The 25,072-nt window shown below is 35.5% G+C and overlaps 1 protein-coding gene across 1 annotated transcript; it reads right to left on the bottom strand.

Annotated features, from left to right (window-relative positions):
- Positions 1–980: 980 nt before the first annotated feature.
- Positions 981–23,832, bottom strand: LOC588393 (ATP-dependent RNA helicase dhx29). The gene is made up of 31 exons (XM_031000084.1): positions 23,676–23,832; positions 22,218–22,294; positions 21,535–21,648; positions 20,904–21,033; positions 20,226–20,356; positions 19,346–19,483; positions 18,830–18,956; positions 18,115–18,342; positions 17,585–17,753; positions 17,085–17,208; positions 16,587–16,688; positions 15,909–16,085; positions 15,109–15,201; positions 14,529–14,690; positions 13,708–13,833; positions 13,088–13,231; positions 12,226–12,402; positions 11,559–11,705; positions 11,075–11,113; positions 10,479–10,568; positions 9,791–9,930; positions 9,158–9,331; positions 8,375–8,579; positions 7,745–7,969; positions 7,001–7,137; positions 5,810–5,900; positions 5,106–5,325; positions 3,925–4,091; positions 3,384–3,515; positions 2,879–2,975; positions 981–2,355 (listed from the first exon to the last, which is right to left on the bottom strand). The coding sequence occupies exons 1-31, from the start codon at positions 23,758–23,760 to the stop codon at positions 2,300–2,302; spliced, it is 4,224 nt and encodes a 1,407-aa protein (XP_030855944.1). The 5' UTR covers positions 23,761–23,832; the 3' UTR covers positions 981–2,299.
- Positions 23,833–25,072: the final 1,240 nt, after the last annotated feature.

The raw sequence follows: 25,072 nt of genomic DNA, 5'->3' as shown, positions 1-25,072 counted from the left end.
GTGCCAGGCGGAGGGGCATAAATCGAAACTTTAAAAAAAAAAAAAAAAAAAAAAAAAAAAAAAAATTATAAAAAAAAAAAAATTAATAAAAAAAAAAAAAAAAAAAAAAAAAAAAAAAAAAAAAACGGGATAACGAAACCGTCCAATTGAAAACGGAATCCGCCATGGGCGGTCGGATACCGGACGGTTAAACGTTTGACTACAGCACTAATTTTATCACCTTGATTTTTTGCCATATTGTTTATTTCATGCCTTTGTTGACGCCTGTACCTGTAATTTGGTACAGCCCCTTGTACATATGTATATAATTTGTTTTTCTTTTTTTTTTATAAATGTGCAATTTTAGTTTGTAAGAATTGATTGTTTTAATTTCCACATTTTAAATAGCTGTATGAATTTTCTACTTTGCATTAAAGTGCCTGATTTGCTCCTTCGCAAAAATATTTAATAGTGTGGTCATTTGAGAAAAACTCACCATAATTTTGTACTTCCATTGTTGAAAGGTAGGTAATACAATGTACAATACAATGTACACATGTACATATCACGGGTTCAGTGACATAAAGATGTAACTCCATATTTTGCCAAAATGAGTATTTGATATCAAGATGTTCAGAAAAATGTGGGCTTTCCAGGAAACACAAACACTTTACTCCACCCAACACCATTGAAGTCAAAGGCTAGTGAAACATGGACTTAACTCCTGAAGGTCCAAGTGCTCAGTGACAGATAAACCACTTTTTCTCAAAATGGCCGAAATGGAGTTACGTCTTTGTGTCACTGACCCCTCGATATTCATCCAAGAACCTCAAAATATATTACAATGTAGTACCACCTGGTAGGTTTTAAATTTACAGGCCAAACCATACGGTACCTATTATACCATACACAAAGTACCATGCTAATGTACAGGTACTTGTAATTGAGACACAACTATAGAAGAAAATTCAACACAAATAATTTGAGAAATAGACAATGTATTTCAAAAATAAAGTCTATCTTTATTCTTCATGTTTTAAACTGTGTACATCTTTAATGAAGGCTTAATCTTACATCATGCTTTTTTCCGGTACACATACATTTCTTATAATTTTTTTTATTTCTTCATATGATGCCATCAAAGAGAGCAAAGACATTGAGGACTAATTTTCTACTGCCCACTTGTAAAATCTTACTATCTTGACAAAATCTGATGGCTACCTATACAAAACTAATCACTTGGAAGATATTAAATTTAGTAGGTTTACCTACACAAAACACCCCCTCAAAAACAATGAAGTGGGAAACACATCATTTAAACAAATCATCGAGTCCGAAAGTAAAAGACCTTTGATGAAGATGATGAAAATGATTCATGTGATCTGGCTTTGGTTATAAACCAATTCTTTTCAAGATGGCGATTCTCAAAATGGTAAAATGACATTGGTCTGTCTTACCGAACTGCCGAACTGATTATCAAATATCTGATACATCACTGAATGTTCAAGATTACAAATAAATAACATGTGCTAAACAATGTTTGGTTGGTAGAAACTTAGCATAGAGAGAGATAAGGAAATTCGAGTAAGTAGGCCGGACACCATGTGCTTTACCCAGTTAGTTTTTGTGCGTTTGTTTTTATTTCATTGGTTGAAACAACCAACCTAATGCAGGATTAATAATCCAGAATAAATCGTAGCAATTTTCTTTCAAAATACAATTCCCATACAAGAGCTCAAGAGCCAGAAGCCAGACTTATAAATGAGCTAGAAGCCAGATTTATAAATATATTTTATTAAATATATTTTAATATATAGTTAACACCCCTCTGGCTCTCAACAGATGATGTATTCTCAGACTTTCAGTAACTTCATTAGTCAGGACACGATATATAAAGTATGATTACAAAAACAAATTCTATTCTTTGATAATCACAATTTTTGCCTAAACAAACAATTTGTTGATTCATCATGCTGTACACACATATACAGCAGAATCTGGTTAAAACGAAATACTTGGGGCCAAGAAAATTACTTTGTTACATCAGGGCTTTAACAAAATGAGATTGGCAAAATACAACTCTTTATCCTCTCATAATTGAAATTTGCATACATATTGTAGCTCATTGATAAAACTGCTGTAACAAAAGTGCAGGCTTAAATATTATTGTCCAAATTTAGATAAATAAATAAATTTACTACATTTTGACAAAGTCTGTTTTAACTTTTGATTGTTTCTACAATCTTGGTTTTGTTGAGAGAATAATTATAAACATATTCTAACCCTTCTCCCCTTTTGTAAGTATGTTCTACTATTCCTGCTATCTGGCCTTCTCTGACTTTAGCAGCTTTAGTAGAGCTTTGATTACTTCCTCATCTGTAAAAAGAAAAGGAAGAAAAAGGATGTCAATTATACACTGACAAAAAAAAAGATACAATATAATACTGGTTGCACAACAAATTGGTAGTCGGAAAATGTAAACACAAATGATAGATGGGGAGGCATTTAAGTACACATATACAGTGGGGCACAAGCCTCCCCCTCCCTAATAATGGCAAAATAAACGAAAGGTGGTAGAAAAAGGAAGAGAGATGGGAAATCTGATAATCAGGCCAAGTATATACGGCATCGGCAAGAATCTTCAGTATTGAGGGAGGCAGATTATTTTGAAGAAGAAGAGATTTTGATAGGACCTCGTAATGCCCCCTCCCCTATTTGGTGATTCTGTTAATTATCCACCAAGCCTGATGCCCCCCTTCCAATTACATATGATGGCAGTGCCCTTCCATGGATAGAACCATGCTACCTAAAGGTCAGGCAAGACTTGTGGTTGTACTATTTGCATTTTCATCAAGGAAGAGAGATTTCTTTCAATTATAGAAAGGAGATAATTGCAAACCTTGTATTTGTAGGGCTGGATTGGCAAGTTTCTTCTCTAGGAACATGTTAAGTAGTAGTCTGAGCTCTTTGAAGATGACTGCAGTTTTGGCTGAAGCCTACAAAGATAAAGGTATAAGCTGTTAAGTGGCACAACTGAAAATAGCTCACTTCAAATATATATATATATATATATATAAATACATATTTACAATCAAACTAACATACACACGATGTGATCTGCTTTAAAAAGCAATTTCATAAATATCAAAATAAAAATATTTTGATTAATATGCAATAAATCTACAAGATAAACTAGATATTGTAGAACATCTGCAATAAAAACCCAGCACAAAATCCAGGATTGGGTAATCTGCAATTAAGCATGTTTTACAAACAACACAGTAAAATATTAATGATTACAAAACCACCAAACTATTTCTTTCCAATCTCTCCACACTCTGTTCCCATTCTTTGATTTAATGATCAATCAATTTATTTCAGAGGGAAAAGATTTTAAAACTCACCTGGAATTGAATCCAGTCATCTACGCTGATGAGGCGTTCTCGATGATGTACTGCTATCTCTCCTCCAAAGAGTAGAAGAGGATACGGAGTGATGAGTGAGCTCTCTCTGATGTAAACCCGAGACAATTTTACCTGTATGGTCAGTGAATACAAGGCAGCATTATGATATTAAGAAATATAGTTGTTATCATAATCACAAAGTGGGATGTCACACATAGTTCTTAAACACACGATTCTGCAAAAATTACTACAGTTTATTTCAACACAAATCATATTCCTTGCTTCAAACTTTGACCACATACTACACCTTACTCTTACCCAAGGTGTAACCCTAAACCTAACCTAACAATCAATTGCAATTCTAACCCCAATCATACATCTTTCACAGAATTAAACCTGGATCAACATGGCTGGTGCAAAAGTTGAGTCACCATTATCACCATCAAAGGAAAGAACGACATTGAAGAATACCAATGATACATACATTTCAGCATCAATTAAGTGTTTTAAATCTTTTTGTTGTAAATTATCAAAGACCTACCCTTTCAGAGAATAGCATCCATCCATTGGTGCCTAGGTGACGATTAACAGATGATGGATGAACTGTTACCGGTCCTTTAGTAGTATCAGCTCGACACACTATCTCATCATCCTTCATACCATGTGCAGGAGCGTCATAGGTTGTCTTGGCAACATTGGGATACATACCTGGGAATGACCAGAAGTGATCGTTAGTTTTGTTAAATGTCAACATTAGAAGCAGTATGGATATATAATAATAATAATAATCTTTTAAAGTCCACTCCAAATTTTATTAAACCGAAAAATGGAAATTCTTTTTGCCCAATTGATCGTGGGCCCGGCAGCCACTGAGCAGCACCAAATCATTGTTGCTCTATCCCTATATGTGTGCTGTTGAGTGACAGAAGGAGAAAATTGGGAGAATTGGATGTTGTGTTGGCAACAATGGGATAGACAGTCTTGTGACATATCAGCCTTGTGTTAAAGAAGGCATCCCATTGAGTCTACAAATACTCCTACAAGCCTGGTTTGATATTAAATATTCATGGATATCAGATGTAGAGAAGATTTTATGTGTGAATATATGCTGTTGAGTGATGACAGGAGAAATTTGGGAGATTCCTATGTGGTCTTTGCAACATTGGAATACAGAAGCATAATGTAGTAATGATCAGATTTGATGTTAACCATTCATAAATATCAGTGGCAGTTTGGATCTATATGTGCATTTTTAGGCTGTTGAGAGATGACAAGATAAAGACGAGTCCGAGAAGACTAGTGGGAAAATAAGGGTACCAGATTAAATCACAAGTGCTGAGATTGAAAAATGAAAACTAGAGAAACGTGGAAGAAGAGGGGAAACAAGAATCTAATATAGTGTCTACTGCATGAAAAAGCTGTCCTGATACTTTTTGCAACTGGACAGAAAATAATAGCTGACTAAAATCAATGATCTCTGTACTGCCTGATAGAAAATGTGTGTGATGATTAATCCTTTAATTAATATGAACCCTGATTTTATTACTAAATAGGTGTTTTAATTGTGCAGAGAGAATTTGGGGGATGTTAATAAAAAAAAAATTAAAAAACTCAAAGCAACCAAGCAACCAACCAACCAACATTACACGGTTTTGGGAGGGGGGGGGGGGTGGGTTAAGGGGGAGTGAGGTTGAGGTTTACATTATAGAGTGAAAAACTTACCGGCTGTAAGAACAGACTTGAGCAAGGCAGTATTGGATGCTGTCAGAGGGAATGCATCTTTGTATCCATATAATGATTCAGTCTTGCTGATCTCAAGAACCTCCATCTTGGTTGAGAGTGACGGCTGCTTGGCTGATGCGTTAGAAGCAGATTTATTATTGGTTGGTGAAGGAATAAAACCGATGGATCTGACCAATTGCATGAGGTCTCTCTTCACGTTCTAGAAAGTGGGAAATAAAAAGTTATAAAGGATGACAGAAGTAATGTTAAGAATTCAGTTTACCATTACAAGAATACTTCTTAATTCATTCATTTTACTCATATATTTGAAAAAAGCAAAAAAATTTAAAAAGAAATCAATGAATGTTTTACCTTCCAATTGTTATTACACCTGTATGGCATCCTCTCACTCACATACCATTCTAAACTTTTTTATTTTAATGTATGTCACTTCTTAAAAACAATGTCCACAAATGAAAATTAATACAATTTAAGAAGGCCACCCAAATTTAATTATTCTACTGCATGCTGAACATGCTGAACAGTGTGTCTTTCTGAAAATCAAGTAACCATCAACACTATTATATAAAAAGTTACACTCATTCTTTTGATAACTACATTACTCTTGAACCACTGTTTAGTACCATTTCTTAGTTTCATCAGAGACAGACATTTAAATGTGAATGCTACATTTCTTTTCTCACCTCCATATTCAAGAGAGCTGTTCTGTTCAAAAAATTGCCATGGCAGAATCTTGATTCTGCAGATCTTCCTTTACTCCGAGCTTCCTTCCACCTGACCATAGCAAAGTCAAAAAGAAAGTTAAGCTCTATTCAGATATGACACAGTAAACTGCCACAAAAAACCTCTGTGGCAAAATTAAAAATTATAAGTGTAAATTAATGGAAAGTGAAAGTTAAACAAGGTGAGCACATTTATTTGATTGTTATATCAATACAGAGTTGTAAAGTGCACTACGCTTATATAGTTCTAATTTACCAAAGCAATATTTTGGGGCACTCAGTTGACTGCGTTATGGGAAAAGAATCTGTATACGATAAGAATGAAAGGCGCTGCTTTCCTCATCCACTTCTCAACAAAATTTACAGATATAAATTCTCCTTTTACTTCTTCTGGGCCTCCTTTTAGGACCCAAGACATCAATAAACTTTTATTTTGATATAGAAAGCCTTTTCCATTCATGAACTGGGAATAAAATATCTACACTGGAACTTCATGAGAGAGATGGCCGTTTCTTTTGGGGAAGAAAAAATGTAGACTGTCTTAGTTCACACACATTCCATCTCACAGAAGTGGTCCAAGTCAGGTTATTGCAACACATGCTATGCTACTATCAGACTGTTGTCTCTAACCTTATCTTGCAAAATTCAAATGTCCCTCATCTATACAGAGTGTGACACAGGGGTATCTAGTGTACACTTCCATCAAAGACAGAGAAAGAGAGAGGGTATAGATAAAGCTGGTTTCTCTATGGTATTGCTTAAACAACTATCCATGTCTTAAGGATAGCTACTCTGAAATCAACACCAATATATGTCTTTACAGAAAATATAATCAAATTAGCAACAATGATAAGTTTAAAGCACAAGGGCAGAAGTAAAGGTTTCAAAATGATGGCCTGCAGTACTCCTTCCTGTATGGTATACACTAAACTTACATCAGACTATATTTCATTCTTTTTTTTTTATTTACTTTGAAAAGCAGTGATTCTGAATTTTTTTCTTCAGACAAGCATATTTGCACTTCCAATCTTTCAAGATTCTGACTCACAAGTGTACCATAATCTCCTCACAGAAATTTCACTGGACATGAAACTACTGTCTTGTAAACTTAGATCAAGCTATTGAATAGTTACGAGCTGAGTTTGATCATACCCTGAGAAAGCTTTGTAGATGGTGATGTGGTCTGAGTTGGCTACAGCCATTGAACGTTTAGCAGCATCAGCCTGGCTGCGTTTCCCTAGAGGTACTAGGAATGGTGGCTTGTCGGTCATTGCTGAAGCTATCACTGCCTATGGATAGAAAATTACAAATAAGAGGTGAAAGTTTTTTCCCCCCTTTTCAATGCCAACTAGCTAATTTACATGTACATATTCTACTGTATAAGTGTCTTGCAAAAGGAGACTAGCATGTTGTGTTTATAACTAATTCGTACTGGCAATCAAAACCAACCATCTATTTCAGGACAATTTTCAAGTCTATAGAAAGTAAATCTTAAGCACAAATATGTAAAGGGCAAGTTTAAATTGATTGGCATATAAATGGTTCAATGGAGCAACGACTGCTGGAATGCGAGAACAGTCCTTTGAGTAATATGTCTATGAATGAGATTCTATGGATCATTCCAGGCTATTCCCATGTGTACAATGAGATTAAAAACAAAAAGTTATCTGATATTTTGCACTTTAAAAGTGTCAAATCTATGCCTTTTCCAATTTAATGATGGTGTCAATAATAACCTTTATATATTTATCACATTGTTGTTCGTACAATATAATACAGGTATGTAGTAAATTAAATATAAACCACATATAGAATATCATGTATCATTTATATTTTACATCATACATCACACATTATACCTGTAGGCCCTGTATACTGAATCCATTTTGCACTCACCACTGGCTCCAAACAGCCAAAGATGGCAGCGAACAGAAGCATCTTGCCGATGCGGACATTGACTGGCAGGGCCGCTAAATGCTGTCCGAGGGGTGTCAGGGTTGGGGTATCAGCCAGGCACGCCCCAACCTCTCTCAGGAGAGACATGGAGGCCCGCACGGCCTGGGGGAGGGGTGGATCTAGGGCCTCCTGCAAGAAATCTTCAGGGTTGCCTAGGGAACATTTCTGGATTTAAAAAGAAGGGTAAGTTTGTAGAAAGGTGAAGACTTATTTATTAGGTTTCTCAATCTCTCATATTTCTTGATGTGGAAGAATATGATGGTTAAAATAGCAATGTAATGGAGAGCTCTTGAAGTCCCCTCATACTCAAAATAAGACTAGAAATAAGTTAAAACATTGTCTACTCACAACTTGCTTTTATTTTATATTAAGAAAGTATTCAATTTGAAATGTCTTGTGACAGAAGTATTACTAGAAGCAGATGTTTTGAATATTGTATACCAGCATGGAACCCACAAATTCCAAGCACAACATGTTTGGGTGACTGGTCCCCTTGAACGAAGGCATTACAGATGTTAATCAATCATATCACATCCAAGAGAACACTTTAGCATCCTGCCTCATCCTTACCATGATATGCAGACAGAGTTCTTCAAGTGCAACCCTCTGAATCTCTGGCTGAGTGAATGACCTTAGGACATCATAGCGCTGCTTGGTGTACAGCCGGAAACAGAAGCCCTCCCTCACCCTACCGGCTCGACCCTGTCTCTGCTTGGCACTGGCTTTACTCACATACATCTCCTCCAGTGAGCTCATCTGGCTACGCTCATTGTACCTGTGGTTCAAACGAGATGGAAGACATTTAGATGCAGCTAGTCACTCGGATAGGATATACAGGTGTAGGGCACCTGGTTGCTGATATGCAAGCACATAATTACAACTGAGTTTAAATAATCACAGTGTGTGCGGGCAAGCACTGAATCCAATGACCGGGGTAATAGTATATTTGTAAAGCGCTTAGAGACCTTTGTATTAAGCGCCATATAAAATTTGTATTATTATTAAACATGGAATTTTTTAACATACTTATTGTAAAAACTGTCAAGTCTCATTCATTACGATTCTAGCCACCCTCCTACAGTAAAAGGATCTCACAATGCAAGAATGAAGAATTTACTGTATGTTGACTGCTGTTACAAGTTTTTTTTATATATCAAAAAAAGAATTAATATCATAAGTGTGAAGGCCTCAAATGATAATGATCCCTTAAGTAGCTTACAGAATTATAACAAGCATCGTAATATCAAAGTAAAAATATAGCCAAATATCATGTGGTTATCAATCATTGCCAATATTTATGCAATTGATGCACAAGTATACAAGTACTACATTCAGCGACTCTTTAAAGTGTACCTATTCTCTTTGACCTTGCCAGCGTCAATGACAAAGACTACATCTGGAATGGTGATACCCGTTTCAGCTATGTTGGTTGCTATGACGATCTTGCGCACACCAGGTGGAGGAATGCCAAATGCAGCGCTCTGATCATCTGATGACAGCACGGAATGGAGAGCTAAGAGAGTATATCTGTAGACACAGGAAAAGATTAGATAGAGAACTTCCATGATGAACTCAAAATGTATGTTAATTCATACTTTTTGATGGATAAGAAAACAGACGATTTTATGCAGAAGCAGAATAAACGCTATAGGTCAGTAATGATGTGACATATTTGTGAATTGAGAACCAGAAGGCATCGGCACTCTGACACTCTTTGAGTTTTAATCTATCACCAACTATAGTGAGTTAAGTAAAACATGGTTTAGCAAATGCCAGCATGAAAACCACCTGTCTATAAAAGATATATTTTTGGGGTGTTTGCTACAAAGTGTTTCTCATACAACCTGTTGTATGGTGACCTTTACATAAAGGTAACCTGCCTATAAGGGTCTCCTGCCTCCTTTGAATGGACTTTATATACAGCTTTCAAAGTACTCCTCTTCATGGGGCCTTAATATCATTAGAAAATATGCATAATCTTATTACCTGTCTGTTTTTGAGAAGTTTGGATCTGCTTGTAGCATCTCATAGAGTTGTTGGATCTGAGCCAGGCCAGGCATGAAGATTAAAACAGCGCCCTGAACAGATTTAAATGTTGGCACCTGCTCTAAGTAGCTCAGTAATTCCTGTGACAAAACAATGTGGGATAAAATATCATTTTCTCACTTCATTCTTTTAGTTAATCATTTATTTCACTTTGGCGCATATACAAAATAAAGAGAAGGGGTTGAATTTTCTTTCAATTAGCATTTTCACTTGCTACAGTGTAACTTATCTCCTTGATTACCTTGCTGTCTATCGAACTATTAATTCAGTTTGACTGACTAAGCCATCTTCACATATGATTCAATGAACATGCTGCAACTTCTTGATGCTACAACACACAAATAACTAAATATACTTTGTGGCCTTTGCAAGTGCAGCTCTTTTTTCCATCCCATTTGCCATTCATTACCGAAGGAAAACGTTTTTTACATAGCCACTTGTTTATGTATTTTTCAAGCAGTTCACTGTGGTAAAATGCTTGGCTTTATGATTGAATTGCAACATAGGCTTTTAAATTGCAATACCTAACAGTTATTTCTGTAACAATCAGAATTACCTAAATCATGATGCTATTCTATGTATTTCAAAAATTGAACTAAATATTGTCTATTACATGAAATAAACTTACCACAATGAGGTCCATATTGATTGTATCAGGATTGAGTCTTGTAATAACTTGTCTTGTCCGCTTACTATACTTTTCAATGTCCAAACCACTCTACATCACAAGGATAACAAAAACAGGGTCAAGTTTGCACATATAAAAATAAATTTATAAAGGATGCTTTACTGAAGAAAGAAATAAGAAAACATCAAGTACAGAAATATATGACATGGGCATAAAAAGCTACCATATGTTACTTTAGACTAATTTTTTGACCGCACAAGTTTTGGAACACCACATATTGAATTAATTTTTTTTACAGCATTTCCCCTTTTGTGTAAAAACTCACACATGGTCGCAATAAATAAATGACTATATTATACATCTTATATTCTCCTGAATTAGTAATATTAATATGTTTATGTTGTTTGTATTGATTTTTCTTGTGTACCATGCACTGTTCACAAAATGCATTTTCTATATTTTTGGACAATAAAATATCAAATGAATAGGATCAGACTGAATTGTAATTTTAGGATTATAAAAAGGGAAGTAATGTCTTATGTTCAATGCATCATACCTCAACACTAACAAGTAAAAAAGAACAAACAAATTCTTACCTCATCAAGGTTAGCAACATCATTTGTTTCCCAAGAAAGCTGTTATAAAATGAAAAATTGCATTCAAAAGGTTAATGAGAATCATTTGATCATATATTCAACAACAAAAATCCTATCGTTAATTTTGATATATATCCTATATGTTTGAAAATCAAAAGCTGTCATTGAACATTAAATTGAATGATTATCTTCCAAATAAATTTGGTAGAAACTAAGATATATCTTAGAAATTAGCAGCAAAACCAAACTACTCATCTCAACCCACATGAATAACAAAAGCATGATCTCACACATATCTGTGCAATACATGGGTTATGCTAATCAGTAAATGCAATTTGCAGTATGTTTAATTGGTTTGTTTTGCTAGTCCATACAAACTATCTACAGCATGATAAATATGATGATATGAGCCAGTTTCTTTTGAAGTGGAATTCCATAACCAGACCTCATGACTAGCTTGATGAAGAAGAATTGTTGTTAGTACCTGAACTTGCTTAGAGTCTCCACCCTTTGAGGTCACAGAAACAGTTGCTTTATCTTCCTGTGCCAATGATTCGTATCTAAGAGCATACCTAGAATCACTCTCTAGCTGGTACTCTGTCTCCTCCACTACATCCTCTAGATGGTACACCTGTTAGTAGGAGAAGTATATCATTCATCATTACTCTCTGGCTTTACAAGTGATGTGGTGTTGTGTCAGGATCTTAACATCAGATAATTGTTGTTACATACATAACATGTAAGGTAGTTTCAAATGTGGGAAACAATATTGATCCTATCTACTCTCATACTATATATGTAGGATTGTGTATGATGTTATGGGACAGTCAAACCTGTATATAAAGATTTCTAAAGGGAAACAAAATTATTTAGACTTTAGAGATGGGTATCAATGCACAGCTTCCTTTAGTACAGGTGCAATGAGAAACAGTTTTAATTGGTAAAAAAAAAAAATGTGATCTTGACAAGTGCTCCTCCTATACAGGGGGTTGCAAAATCAGGTTTGCTTATATACATATTCTTTATGTTTACACAAGAGAAATATCAATTTTGAACAGACAACTCCAAACATAAATAAGCCTTTCAGTTGATAAAATATAAGTAAATTGATGCATTCAGTCCATGCCTGATTGCCATGGAGAGTGACTGACCTGAACTGGAAAGGTTCTTCCAGGGATGTTAATAACAGGACAATGGTAGAAGTAAGCAGACAGTTTCTGACTGTCTAACGTTGCACTCATCAGAATAAGCTTCAGGTCTGATCTCTGTTGCACCAGCTTCCTCACGATGATCATCAGGAAATCAGACTGGACGCTGCGCTCATGAACCTATATGGGATGAGGAAAGAAAGGTGGGTATGGGTTATAAGTTGAAATCTTTAGCGATTCCCTTAAAATGATCATCGGAATATTCCATTGCATACAGTGCTTGTAGGCCTAAACAATGACAATGGAAGGTTAACCCCTTCCATGCTAAGGAAAACATATTCTACCCAACAATTTGAATAGTGAACATTGAGTGCTGAATCATATTGGTAGGTCCAATAGTACCTCTACCATTCTTAGCCAATGAGAGATCCATGAATTTTTTTATTTCATCCTGCCGTTGAGTGTGCAAGTCACATTTGCACACTAAAAATTCATATTTTTTTTTCACATATGACTTTTGCAATATTCTACAATAAATGGACAATTTAACCACTGGCTTTAATCTATGACCTAGGATGTTCATTTGCAGGGTAAAAAATATAAAATAAGGCTTGTACACACGGTGCAGTAAACAACCTTAACAAAATGCTAGAACAAATTAAAAATAATATGAGAATGAATAGCAAATGAGGATGAAAAATATCTGCATTCAACAAAGGCCCGACGCAGGCTGACTTATATCCAAATATTACATGTATAAGATGCAGAAATGAGAAGTGCACTATGTTTATGTCATCTTCTTCTGTAGCCACCATTTTGGGGATGGTTTAATACATCACATGTGAATGTGGCTTAAGAAACTGACCTCATCAATGATGATATGGGAGATGTCTTTTAGTGATGGATCAAGCTGCAGCTTACGTAGGAGAACCCCTGTGGTACAGTAGAGGAGTCGAGTGGTACTTGTCTGCTTAGACTCAAGGCGTATCTGATATCCACAGAGGGAGTCCTGGAAAAGAAATTCATGTCAATAGACATATAAAGATTAAAATTTAAATGTGGAGAAATGTTGTAGAGTTTCATGTCGCTTAAATTGCACCATGGTCTAAAAGCGCGATTTAATTTGTGTTCATTTTAGTTTTATTTACTTTCATCTAACAACAATCCACTCTTTGTTTAAAGGAGTAAAAGGGTAAAAATATAGATTCCAAAACAAAAATTAGTGAATTCAAATGGAAGCATTATGCACTATTTTTGCTTGATCACATATTGATAAATTATGATTTCACTTTCCTCTAGTTTGAATATGTCCCTTTTTTCCTGATGTTATCATATTCTATGTAATATGTCTGCTCTGTATCCTAAATGATTTTTCTAGATATTGAGCTATGGCAAACATTTGCCACTTCAGGTAGCAACAGAATAGTTATTTGTTCACATGGTCATGCCAGCTGTCCCTGTAAAAACAGTCCTATATCAACTTACCCTGTGTCCAGGGCCAGGCTCTCCTAGTTCTTGAGAGACCCTCTTAGCCAGACTAGTAGCTGAGATCCTACGAGGTTGAGTGCATACAATGCTACCAGATCCTCCACGACCAGACAAAACAAGATCCTGAAAGAAACAACATGATCAATTAAGAATTAACATGGTATGAAAGAATAATGCAATCATGGATTATTCTTTTGACCCAAACCTTAAGCCAAGGGGAAATAAAATAAACTGAGGGTTTTGCACTGCTACTCTCTATACAAATATTCCGATCAGCATTTGCATAAAAAGAATGATAATATCATTTTCATAACAACTGTTGTTTACATTTACCTTACATAACATCTTAACAGTTTTATGTACCTGTAACTGACCAAAGTGTTAACCATGTTGTATTACCTGATCACTGGGCTTAATTATATTTCTGCAATTTAAAGTGCAAACTCTCCATTCCAATCTAATCCAAAAGATATTTGATATAGCGCTTTTTCCTTGCAGTTACAAAGCACTGCACACACGCTCCACAATGAGGAGTATTTTAGCCTTTCACTATTTTCCAACTATAATCCAACAACAACAATATTGGCACCCTACCGGGTATCCATTCACCACCTGGGTGAAGAGATGCAATTTAGATTAAATGTTTTACTCAAGGGCATGATACTTCATTTTCACACAAACAAGCAACCGCATTATGTACCAACACGTATCAAAGCCACCTTTACAGTATCAGCACCTTACAACACTTCAAGTCTTCTACAATCTTTTAATAATCATTGCCATGGAAACATATCCCAAATGATGAAGTATCTCCTTACCTCCAACAAAAACTGTGGTATCTGTGTACTCTTTCCACTCCCCGTCTCCCCCGCCACGATGACGATGGAATCTTTGTAAATACGCTCTAAGACTTGGTCTCGATGCTGGAATACAGGAAGAGTCTTCCTTTTCTCCAATAATCGTCCATGTTGAGTTGTATTCTAATTAAAAAAATGAAAATGTTGCAAGCTGATATTAAAACAATTGTACCTTGTTTTTGTTTTGCAACTTTCATGTCCATTTAAAAATGTCCCTCTAAAATTAGATTATACAATGAAAGTATACAATGAAATGTGTCTTTATAGGCAGGTATTCTTTATATATAGGTTCTTTTAAGACACATTTCATTGAGGAAGTTTGTTTATGGAAAAAAACACGAATGTAGTCTTTGTTCATTGGTGGTCTTTGTATACAGGTTACTGTTAGAGCAGGTTGACTGTTTGTTAGTCTTGACAGATTAACATTGCACATATCATAAAAACTGTATCCCACATGGCTCAGCAATCAATATCATAGAAATACATTTCTCCAGATTGTAGTCATTATAACTACCCGCCATAACAATTGGTAGATTCTTACCGAATTCTTTTCCAAGATTGTTTTCAATGTCCTGTTGGTCACCAATGGTCCCTTTCCTTGGTTTGGCCGAATCTTCACATCCATTTTATTTGCCTACAATCACATCAAGTATTTAACATAGATAAAAGTAACCTTCACTTCTGTTTGTATCATAAATCACATTTATAGCTAGATAATATATACAGTGCATCACTTTAAACAAACAGAATTTTGTTATTCCTTGCTCATTTTTCCTGATTGTGGTGTCATATGAAAGGGCAGAAACTGAACTTTCTAGAAATGTGATTTTCTCTTTGAAATTCAGATAACGTCAGCCAAATTACTTTTTGGTTCCCTCTCTTCAAATTAATTGTAATCACTCATGCATGAAATATGCATCATACGAGTTGCATCAAATTAAAGAGGATCTAAGCTTTATGTGTCATTTATTAATTATAATTGTGATCAGTTATGATAAAACATGGATAATTCTCGGTTTCATTTTTTCTGGGACGCACTGTATAGTAAACAATTTTAAGGTAAATTTAGGCATTAAACAGGTTTTCTTGGTAACACAATATTTTTGTTTACAAAAATAAAGATTCTTGTTTGTTTTGAAATTGGCAATGTAAGTGAAACTTCTCGCTGCTGGAAACTTGATGAATCACATGTCTTCAAATAAGGTAACAGAACTCGGGGAGTGAATAAACAGTAAAATGAAAATTTTGTCAGAAATTTTAAGTCAAATCATCACTATACCACACCGTTTTTTAAAAGTTAATAAGTCTATATTCTAAATGACATAATCTATAGAGTTCTACCTCCTCCTCCTCCTCCTCCTCCTCTTCATCATCCCAAGCATCCTCCCAGCTCTCTGCCTCTTCTCCATCTTCCTCTCCTTCTCCTTCTTCTCTCTTCTTTTCTGGTTGATCGGTATTATTTTTTGATTGAGATGCCTTGATCTGTTTCAGCATCTGCCCAACAAACTGATCCCTGGGCTGTAGTGGTAGATATATATAGACAAGAAATATTATAGTTGACCTGATGAAGATGTCTATAAATGAATTAGTGGCTTAGAGACATGACCTCTACTTTATACTTTTTGGTAAATTGCTTAGCATACAAACTTGAACAGCTTTCAGTACATATGTACTACAGTTTCTTAGCCTGCACTCAGCTTTAGGTTTATTCTTGCATTTTACTCTGATGAATGCAAAACAAAATAACTTCAATAAGACATTATTTAAAGCTTTTCTTTCAATCAATTACTAAAAACTATATATTATTCTCAATTTATGTGTATACGATAAATATATCATCGTTGTACAGGGTGTTTCATGAAAAGGATAGTAAGAATAACTTGTACTGAACAGACAGCATGTACATGTTTCACTCTAAGTCTAGTGCAAGGGCTGTGATGCCCTGCTTATTAGAACAGATGACTATTCCAAAGTAAAATGTAGCTTGTCTGAAGGTATCGTGGATGTTCATTTTCTCACCTTATTCTTTCTTTCAGTTGTCTCTTCTTTCTCCTTTGTCTCAGCATCCATCCATTCCAGCCATACATCACGATATGGTGGGGGTAGCAGCTGCTGAATAGACTGTTCAATGTAGGAAGATAACATGTAAGCTAAACACATGGATGATTCAAATCTATTCATAAGTATTGTATATGTACATGTAGGTGTAGGTGACGTTTGTGAATAACTAACCCATGTGCATTAGCACTCTTGAACTGTTGTACAACACACCTTCTGTCAAGACTTGCGCTATGGTCAATATCCTACAGAATACTTAACTTCAATCTTGGACCCTAACCCTTAGCCTAACCTTGAACCCAATGGCAACCCTGCTCTATATCTTTGGTGAAATTAAGCCCAGAGTAATTGTTGCTTGATCATGTAAAATCACTCATTTAAGACATTTCACTTGATTCCAAGATCATCACTCCATCAACTGAGCCATATCACTCCTACAGTTGGTCTAACAACACTCACCTGTCCCTTTGCAAGATGCCAGAAAGCATGCACACTGGCCAGATGATGTGCCTCCATTGTATTCTCGGTCAGGATTTCTGTTCTGAAGACCAGAGGTTCCTGCTTAGGTCTATCCACAGTTACTCTGCATCATTAACAAATATAAGAACATTTACAAACATAAGCATGTCAGTTTTGTATGATCACTTAAAGTTAATGGATGTCTTGTCCACAATTTTCACTTGAAAGCTACTACATAGACAAACCCTATCGGACAATTGTTACCCAACTGGTCTTTGCTCAAGACATGGATATGGAGCTGAAAACCCCTCTGCTACTCTAATTCAATTAAACATTTTCATATCTGCCAGATTCAGATATGTCAAATTAAGGGTCTGAAAAATCCATTAAAAAGGATACAATGAAATCATACTGGTCAGCATCTTCGCACTATACAGAGACTAAGAATATTTGGCATACAACTCAAGAGGAGAAATAACAGATTTCAATGCTGGACTAACTTGCATCTCCATAGGTTCCCATGCGCTTGTATCTTCTGGTACTTGGGAGGGCTGGACTTTGGAAAGTGCTTTCGACACCAGTCAATCAAGAATTGCTTGGGGGTTTTCCCTGTCCACACCTTCTTTGTGTAGGAAAAATCTCTCACATCTGGTGGAGCTGCGGGTTCAGCTAAAAATTGAAACAAAATATAGAGGCATCTCATCATTTTATGATTGTGCAACGCACCCTTCCACTAAAATTGCCCCATAGTCAATTATACATTAATCAAAGTATTAAATTCAAGCCCGACCCGAAAACCAATTCGTATCCTAACCTCAACACTAACCTAACCCCAAATTGTAAAACTAACTGAAATCCTATATTTTGGGTGAAAGAGCAAATGTTGGATCACAAATTTAGTATTCTAGCATATAATGTAACAAAGTTACTTGTATAATTTACTCAATGGTTTTTCCATTATTCAAATCCAGCCACCTCAATTATAACTATGGATAGCATTCAAAATTTAATTCAGGGTCATTATACATACTTTTCTTCTTAGTTGAGGTGTCCGAGGTAGGTGAAGGTGCAGACTTGGCTTCAGCTTCCATAGCATCAAACAAGGCAAAGGCTCCCCCACCCGAATCATCATCATCTAAGACATTACTTGAAGATGACGAGGCTTGAACATCATCATGGCGTTTGGGTTCAGGGCGTGGCTTCTCTTGGACTTTCACTTTGGGATCAAACAGTGGATGCTCCTCAACTTCTGCCATGACTGAAATTGATGAAGAAAATGAATCTTGAAAAATGTATCTCAGAGTAAGAATGCTAGTGTATTTACAAAGATTACGCTTCTTTTTTGCATTCCTAACACATAATTTATCCAGCATGTCGTTACAATTCTGGATCGATTCATTTCCTTTGTTTTACTTTGTTTTCAGTTTCTTTCTATTTTGCATTGTCACTTTTTTCCTTCTTTTACTCCTTGATTATGAATCCTGTTCCTGTTAATGTATCTTTTCATTTCCATCATCTAAAAATGATCATTGAACTCACATCAAGTTCAAGCACTGAACTAGAAATCACATCAGACTCCCAATAAAGTCAAGCTCAACAATGAACTAGATCTCATATCAGACAACAGCCAAGTTCACGCGTTGAACTACATGTGTAGGACTTACCGTTTACCAAACTACCAACCATTGCATCCACTTAATGGATTAAATAATGGGTGGTGAATAATATGCATACTATTCACTTACTTCGTAAGCAGTCTTGAATCTTTTCACTTGCTTTTTTCTTCCTCTTCTTGTCACCATTCACCTTAGCCTCAGAAGCCTTGTTTTGAGCATCAAACATCAAAGCTGTAAGTTCTATGTAGTACTCATTCTGCCAAAGGTATACAACAATGGTCAAATACAATCTGTTCCTTATATCATTAAATAATTGGTGTAAAAACTGTAAATTAACTGCAGACAAAGGTCAAAGAAAAAAATGTGAAAGCTTCTTTTTCTTAATAAAAGAGTAAAATTGTAGGCATGAAATTGAGCTTGGGAAACTGGAATGAATCAAACTTATTAAGCAATAATTCTATGATGGTGTGAGGCTTGCTCACAGGAATGCCTTTCAAATGTAGGTATACCTTTCACTTTCAGAACAAAAAAATTACCAGGAGAAATATGGTAGTAGTTGTTGAGGATGACACATAAAGATGAAAGTATTTTATGAGCCAGTTTAGTGTAAACCAATGAAATGTTGGTACATGTGGTCAAACTTACAGGTTCTCTTTTCCAGGAATCTGGCTGTCCATCATCTTTGAGACTGTCATTGTCATCGTCACTGCTCATATCTGCATATCGCTGCATGGTCCACTCCTTGCTAGATGTGCTACTTTGGGTGGAGCTACTATCAACACTCTGAAATATACAAACAAGCAGAGTATTATACAGTAGGTTTACAGTTGCACCATGTGAAAGAGAGAGAGGGGGAGGATTGGGGAGTCCTGAAAAGGGCTGTCGGTAATCTTTCTTTAAAACATCAATATCCTTCTTATCCTTTATCCAACTTTTTCTGACTTTAAACAAAATTATAACTTTCTAGTCTTTTATCCTTTATCCATTTTTTGCCCTAAAATTTTCATTAATCACTCACTCTTAAATTGTTCTTCCACAAATGTGCCTTGGCAAGACATCACTCACTTCTCAGGTCTTATGGATGATCTGGAAATGTGTTGGAAGCCTATATGATAACATATTTAGTATGACCTTTAAAATCATTGATATGAATACCCGCTAGACAGCAGATATGAAGCATGAATTCACTGTAGGCATAAACTCTCTGTGTCAATAACACTAGATAATCATATAATTTTAATCATAACTCCATGAACAAGGTAATATTGCACAATTTTTATATAAATAAAGTGTAGTAGATGGTAGGCCCCCAAATCCAAAATTATCACTGCGCCCAATCAATGTTAAAAAATCATGATAAGAAAGAAAATATATTTCAAACAATCATATCATAAATGATCTTTGAGTTTGGACCTGCCATCCAAAATATCCAAAGTGGAGGTACGAAATTGTATAAAATCTCTATTCCTACTGCAACAAGTTTTTTTTTAATTTTTTTTTACAAGGTCATATATTTAGAACTTACTTTCTTTTCAGGTCTGGCTGTGTTCCTTTCTTTCTTACTTCCTTCATCCTCTGGAACAAACTTGGCCCTCTCCTTCTTCTTCTTTGCATCATCTTGGACATATTTCTCTGTGAATCCACTTGGTAACTGACCTGATTTATGAAATTATAGAGATAAACTTTAATACATGATCACTATTGTTCACTGATGATGCAGTCAAATGATTCTTGAATAGAAAAGTAAACACAGTCAAAAATATTGATGAGTATTAATTGATCAAATATATAGAAGTATATAAAACTATGAACAAATATTTTTTTTTTTAGGATCACGATCAAACATAAGAATGCATGAAGCAAAAGGTCCTTACATTCACAAAGATCATAAATCTTTTCAAAAAGCTCAATATAAAAATTATCAACAGAATTATCCATATAAATACCTATCCCTTGCCAGGCTCTATAATTCAGTTTTACCATTGAGGAAATGAAAATACTTGATTAATATGATACAGAAATTAATCATTACAAAAATTAAAAAAAAAAGTTTTTTAAGCCATATTAGACTGTGGAACCATCATTCAAAGATGTCTAAGCTACTAACTGATATTAATAATTAGCCTGTTGAGAACCAAACGGGCAATACCTCAATAAAATATTCACACCCTCCTTGCTCTCAACAGAGTTAGCAGTATCTTACCATCAGTGAGATTAAGACAGAGCCAATCTAAAGCAGAGTGAAGATCACCCCCATAGCTGACAGTACTTCGCATGGCATCACATATCTGACTGTGCTTAAAACCAACATCTTCTAGGGCATTGTATAAATCCTTTAAAAATGAAATAGAAGTTTGTACAAGAACAAGATGCACTTTAGAATAATGTCTAGTTGTCTACTCATTACACAGGAAAAACACCAATATAAATATGTGTCAAAATAACCAGAGATCCAGAATAAAATACATTTCAAATACTTTTCCCATCATTTTGGATGAAAACACACAAAATGAAACCACAATTTCAATATTTCATGTAGATCTAGAGAGTTGATGGGAAAAACATAAAATATCTTGCTCTACACAATAATGATTTTAGTTCAGCAATATTTACGGCCCACAGATTATTACAAACTGGCTCAGGCGACCCTGGTTCAAAACTGAGTCACGTCTTTTGGATGGTGACTTAAATGGTCAGTCCAGGATGTAAATAATTTATCTGATTTAAATTGATACACGTCTGTATAAAGTTATAAACCCAATTACACACACACACATACCTGGCCTGAGGAATACCAAGGGGGTAGAAATATATCCAAATACCACACATCTTACCGTAAGTTTCTTGTTGGTGAGCCTGCCAGACACAGTGCTTCCACTGTCATTGGCTTCTTTGTACTTCAAGATCTCGTTAACAATAACCTGCTCCTCTTCTACTGGAAGAATCACCTTAAACCAAGAACATTAGCAAATTATTCACATCAGCACAAACTTGATTTATATTTGAACTTGATAATTATTGTCTTTTTTCTCTCTCTTCTGTTCGAATGCCAGTGCTCTATAACTCTCAGTCTCACTTATGCTTCATCTCTCACCCTCCATTTTTCTCTTACTTTGGAGATAAACTAAGTCATCAGAATCAGATGTGGCACCTTTCTTGCACTAATTCCAGCATTCACATATCATTCAATTAAAAGAAATAACAGAAGTGATATCACTTACTTTTCATTGCCTTTTCCACCCCCCCCCCCTCCCTGATAATTACTTGTATTCAATGATCTTTCAACAAAACAGAATAAATTGACTCTTGTTTATCATCATATCTATGACTATGGCACTTCAATATAAAGCAATAAGGGACAATATGACACATTATTGTGGCAAAATTTATTTATTTTTCCTTTAAATAAGAAATCCAGATAGAAGAGTGACATACTAAAACTAATATAAGTATTTACAAACAAAATTGATCTATACTGGACAAAGAAAGGTAAGGTTATAGATCAAGATAATCTCACCTTTTTTACTGTTTTATCATTTGGATCGTCTGAAGCAGAGGCTCCTTTTGTTGAGTCAAATGCATATTTCTTTGGAACTGAAAATGAAATTGAGAACAGAATCTATTTTTACCAGCAAAAAATTGAAATCTAAATCTAAAATTATTGGGCTAAAGAAGTGCAATAGCAATACTATTTGTAGTATTAATTAGTTGTTAATCGTATTTGTAATTGGGAGGAGGGGAGAAGCGATCTCTGTCACTCTGATTCAAAAGCTGTATTAAATAACTTCATGTCAGCATGGAAATACCAGTCTTCAATGGTCTTAATGAAAGTTAGTCTCTCAACTGCTAAGATCAGCCACTACAGTGTGAGTCCAAAAAAAAGTTGACACTTAGAAAATTGCTAATTATTTTAAAAATCATCTAGATCTATGATTGAACAATAAATTATTATGCATCTCATGAAAGAGTATTTTATCCCACATTAGGTATCATTTGTGTACACAGTTAGGTATGCTTGGATGAACGGAAGACATTGTTTAAGAGAGTGCACAAATCGACCTGTGCCAAAGAGAAGCCTGTTTCAAATCGGGCAAAGCTAGTTTCCATGCAATCGAAACCGGGCTGACCAGATTAAACTTTAAAAAAGCAGAAACACAAAGTTGCAAACCATCCAGACACTCTGAATAAATTGCGTTACTTATTAATTAATTATTTCATTACAAATCTTTATTCTCAGTTTTCTTATGAAGACTATAACTGATTTTCTTATAAAATTGAAGATATTTATGGCGTATATATTCATTACTGAATGAACGCCATAAAACATTTACCAACAACAACAAAAACAAAGTGATGTTTGAATAAAACAATTGGGATTTGGGTATTAATCATTTTTAATTTGGTCTTTGCAGATCAAGTTTAACAAAATGAATCATGCCACACATATCAAAGAACATTTGTGCGCGTGTGTGTGACTTTGTTTCTGCAAAAAGCAAATGCAATCCATCTCATTTTAAACATTCAATACATTCTCTCACTTTGATACTTACAACAAAATACAAGTCGATTTTCGCACTCTCACAAATTACAATGCCTCCTCCATGCTCCTGTTCTTTCAAGCGTGAACACATAGATCTACAACATACCACACACAAAAGATGATTTGGGATAAAACACTCTTTCATAATATGTATAATAATTCAATGTTCATAGATGATTTTTTAAATAATTAGCAATTTTCTAGGTGTAAGCTTTTTTTTTACTCACACGGCCCGGTATACCTCTAGCCTCTCGGACTTAACTTAGCTTAGCGGGCGCAACGACCGATTTATCCCCGAAACTTAGGGATTGAAAACGTGTCGCGGCAACTTGGGAGCCGTACCGGTACCGGTGGTCTACTTTTTTTAGCCTAGCTATGCAAGTCTCATGCCTAAATTCAATTCTATTATACAACTTTTTCTTTCTAATCAGATACCTTTGTTAGTGTCTCCTATATTTCCCTTTGCTGGTGTACTCTCTGTTGAAACTGGCCTACTTGAAATCTTCTTTTTCTTGCCCATTTTAATAGAATTTTCAGCGTATGTCAAGGTGCAAGTGCTTTAAAGTTCAATAGCCATGATAGCTCCGGATATAGTATGGTAAGCTAGCTTGACAAAAATACGAGTCTTTATACGAATCGCGACCCGTACTTAATTGTGTCGGTAATATGCACCTATTACTATAATATACCTTCGAAAATAAAAAAAAATAAAGAAATAAGAGTCCATTATGTTAGCAGAATTGAAATGTGTCAGTCAATAACTAAATTACCTATTATTCTGCAAACATTTTCATTTGAAACAATTGGCATTACATAAGCTCATTTCATTCAACATTTCCAAGTGCCCAAAAATGAGTCATTAAACTCAACCTCCCTCAGGCCCCCTTTTCCGCAGCTGAATTTTGTTAAGGGGTAGGCTGGGGGCATGCACTGAATGATCGCGTCATATAGGACAATTATCAATTACCCCGTTGACAAAAGACCCCCAGAAAATTACCCCCCAAGGACGACCACCCCAGGATAATTCCCAAATTTTGGAAGTCTCTCCGTAATTATAGGCCTATATAGGCTCATTACCCCATCTGAGAAAAATAAAATGGTTAATTTTACAATCTTATAAAAGAAATTAAGTTTTCGCGCCTATTGTTTTTTTAGTTGTGTTTCCCTTGTCCCCAATCTTTCGTCTAGTTTTTTTTTCTCCCGTCGCGTTCTGCCCTTTTTCTTTATAAACACATGTCATGCTCATTGTCTCTGCATCATTCACGCTCTTTTCTGTCTCCTCTTCCAGGCGCGGATCCAGGATTTCTTAGGGGGGGGGGGGGCCAAATTTGAAATCAATTTGAAATTTAGTCTGCTGAAATTTGAAAATCGTGCCGGCATATTTCACTCAGTGGGGGTGGGGGAGGGGGGGGGGGTTGTGAGCACTAAGTTTTTTGGGGGCCCTCGAAAATTTGAAAAGCCAGGGAGGAGGGGCCACCAAAAAAAGATAAAATTAGGCGTGTTTTTAAACGTTTTTTTCCCCAGGGGGGCCGGGACCCCCGCCCCCCTGGACCCGCCACTGGGGGGGGGGGGGGTAGCTGGCTCTCGTCAGCTTTAGCCACAAAGCCATGTCCATTTTTAAAACTGGATTCAAGAGCCTCTTATTGCCAGGTTTACAACGTTTTTTTTACATTTTCAATTACAATTTCCTAGTTTTATTCACACCCTACTGTCCCGTTTTAGCCTTTTTCAGTCTGTAAACAACTTTGCACCATGAAAACAATGGTGAACAGGGTTTTACTTCTCCTATGAATTTAATAGAAGCGTAAATTCTTGCACGAGATGATACAAAG

Source organism: Strongylocentrotus purpuratus, unplaced genomic scaffold (genome assembly GCF_000002235.5).
Source record: "Strongylocentrotus purpuratus isolate Spur 01 unplaced genomic scaffold, Spur_5.0 spur5_scaffold_6, whole genome shotgun sequence".
NCBI classification, from domain to species: Eukaryota; Metazoa; Echinodermata; class Echinoidea; order Camarodonta; family Strongylocentrotidae; genus Strongylocentrotus; species Strongylocentrotus purpuratus.
Note: the sequence above shows the minus strand (reverse complement) of the source record. Positions and strands in the feature narration are given on the sequence as shown.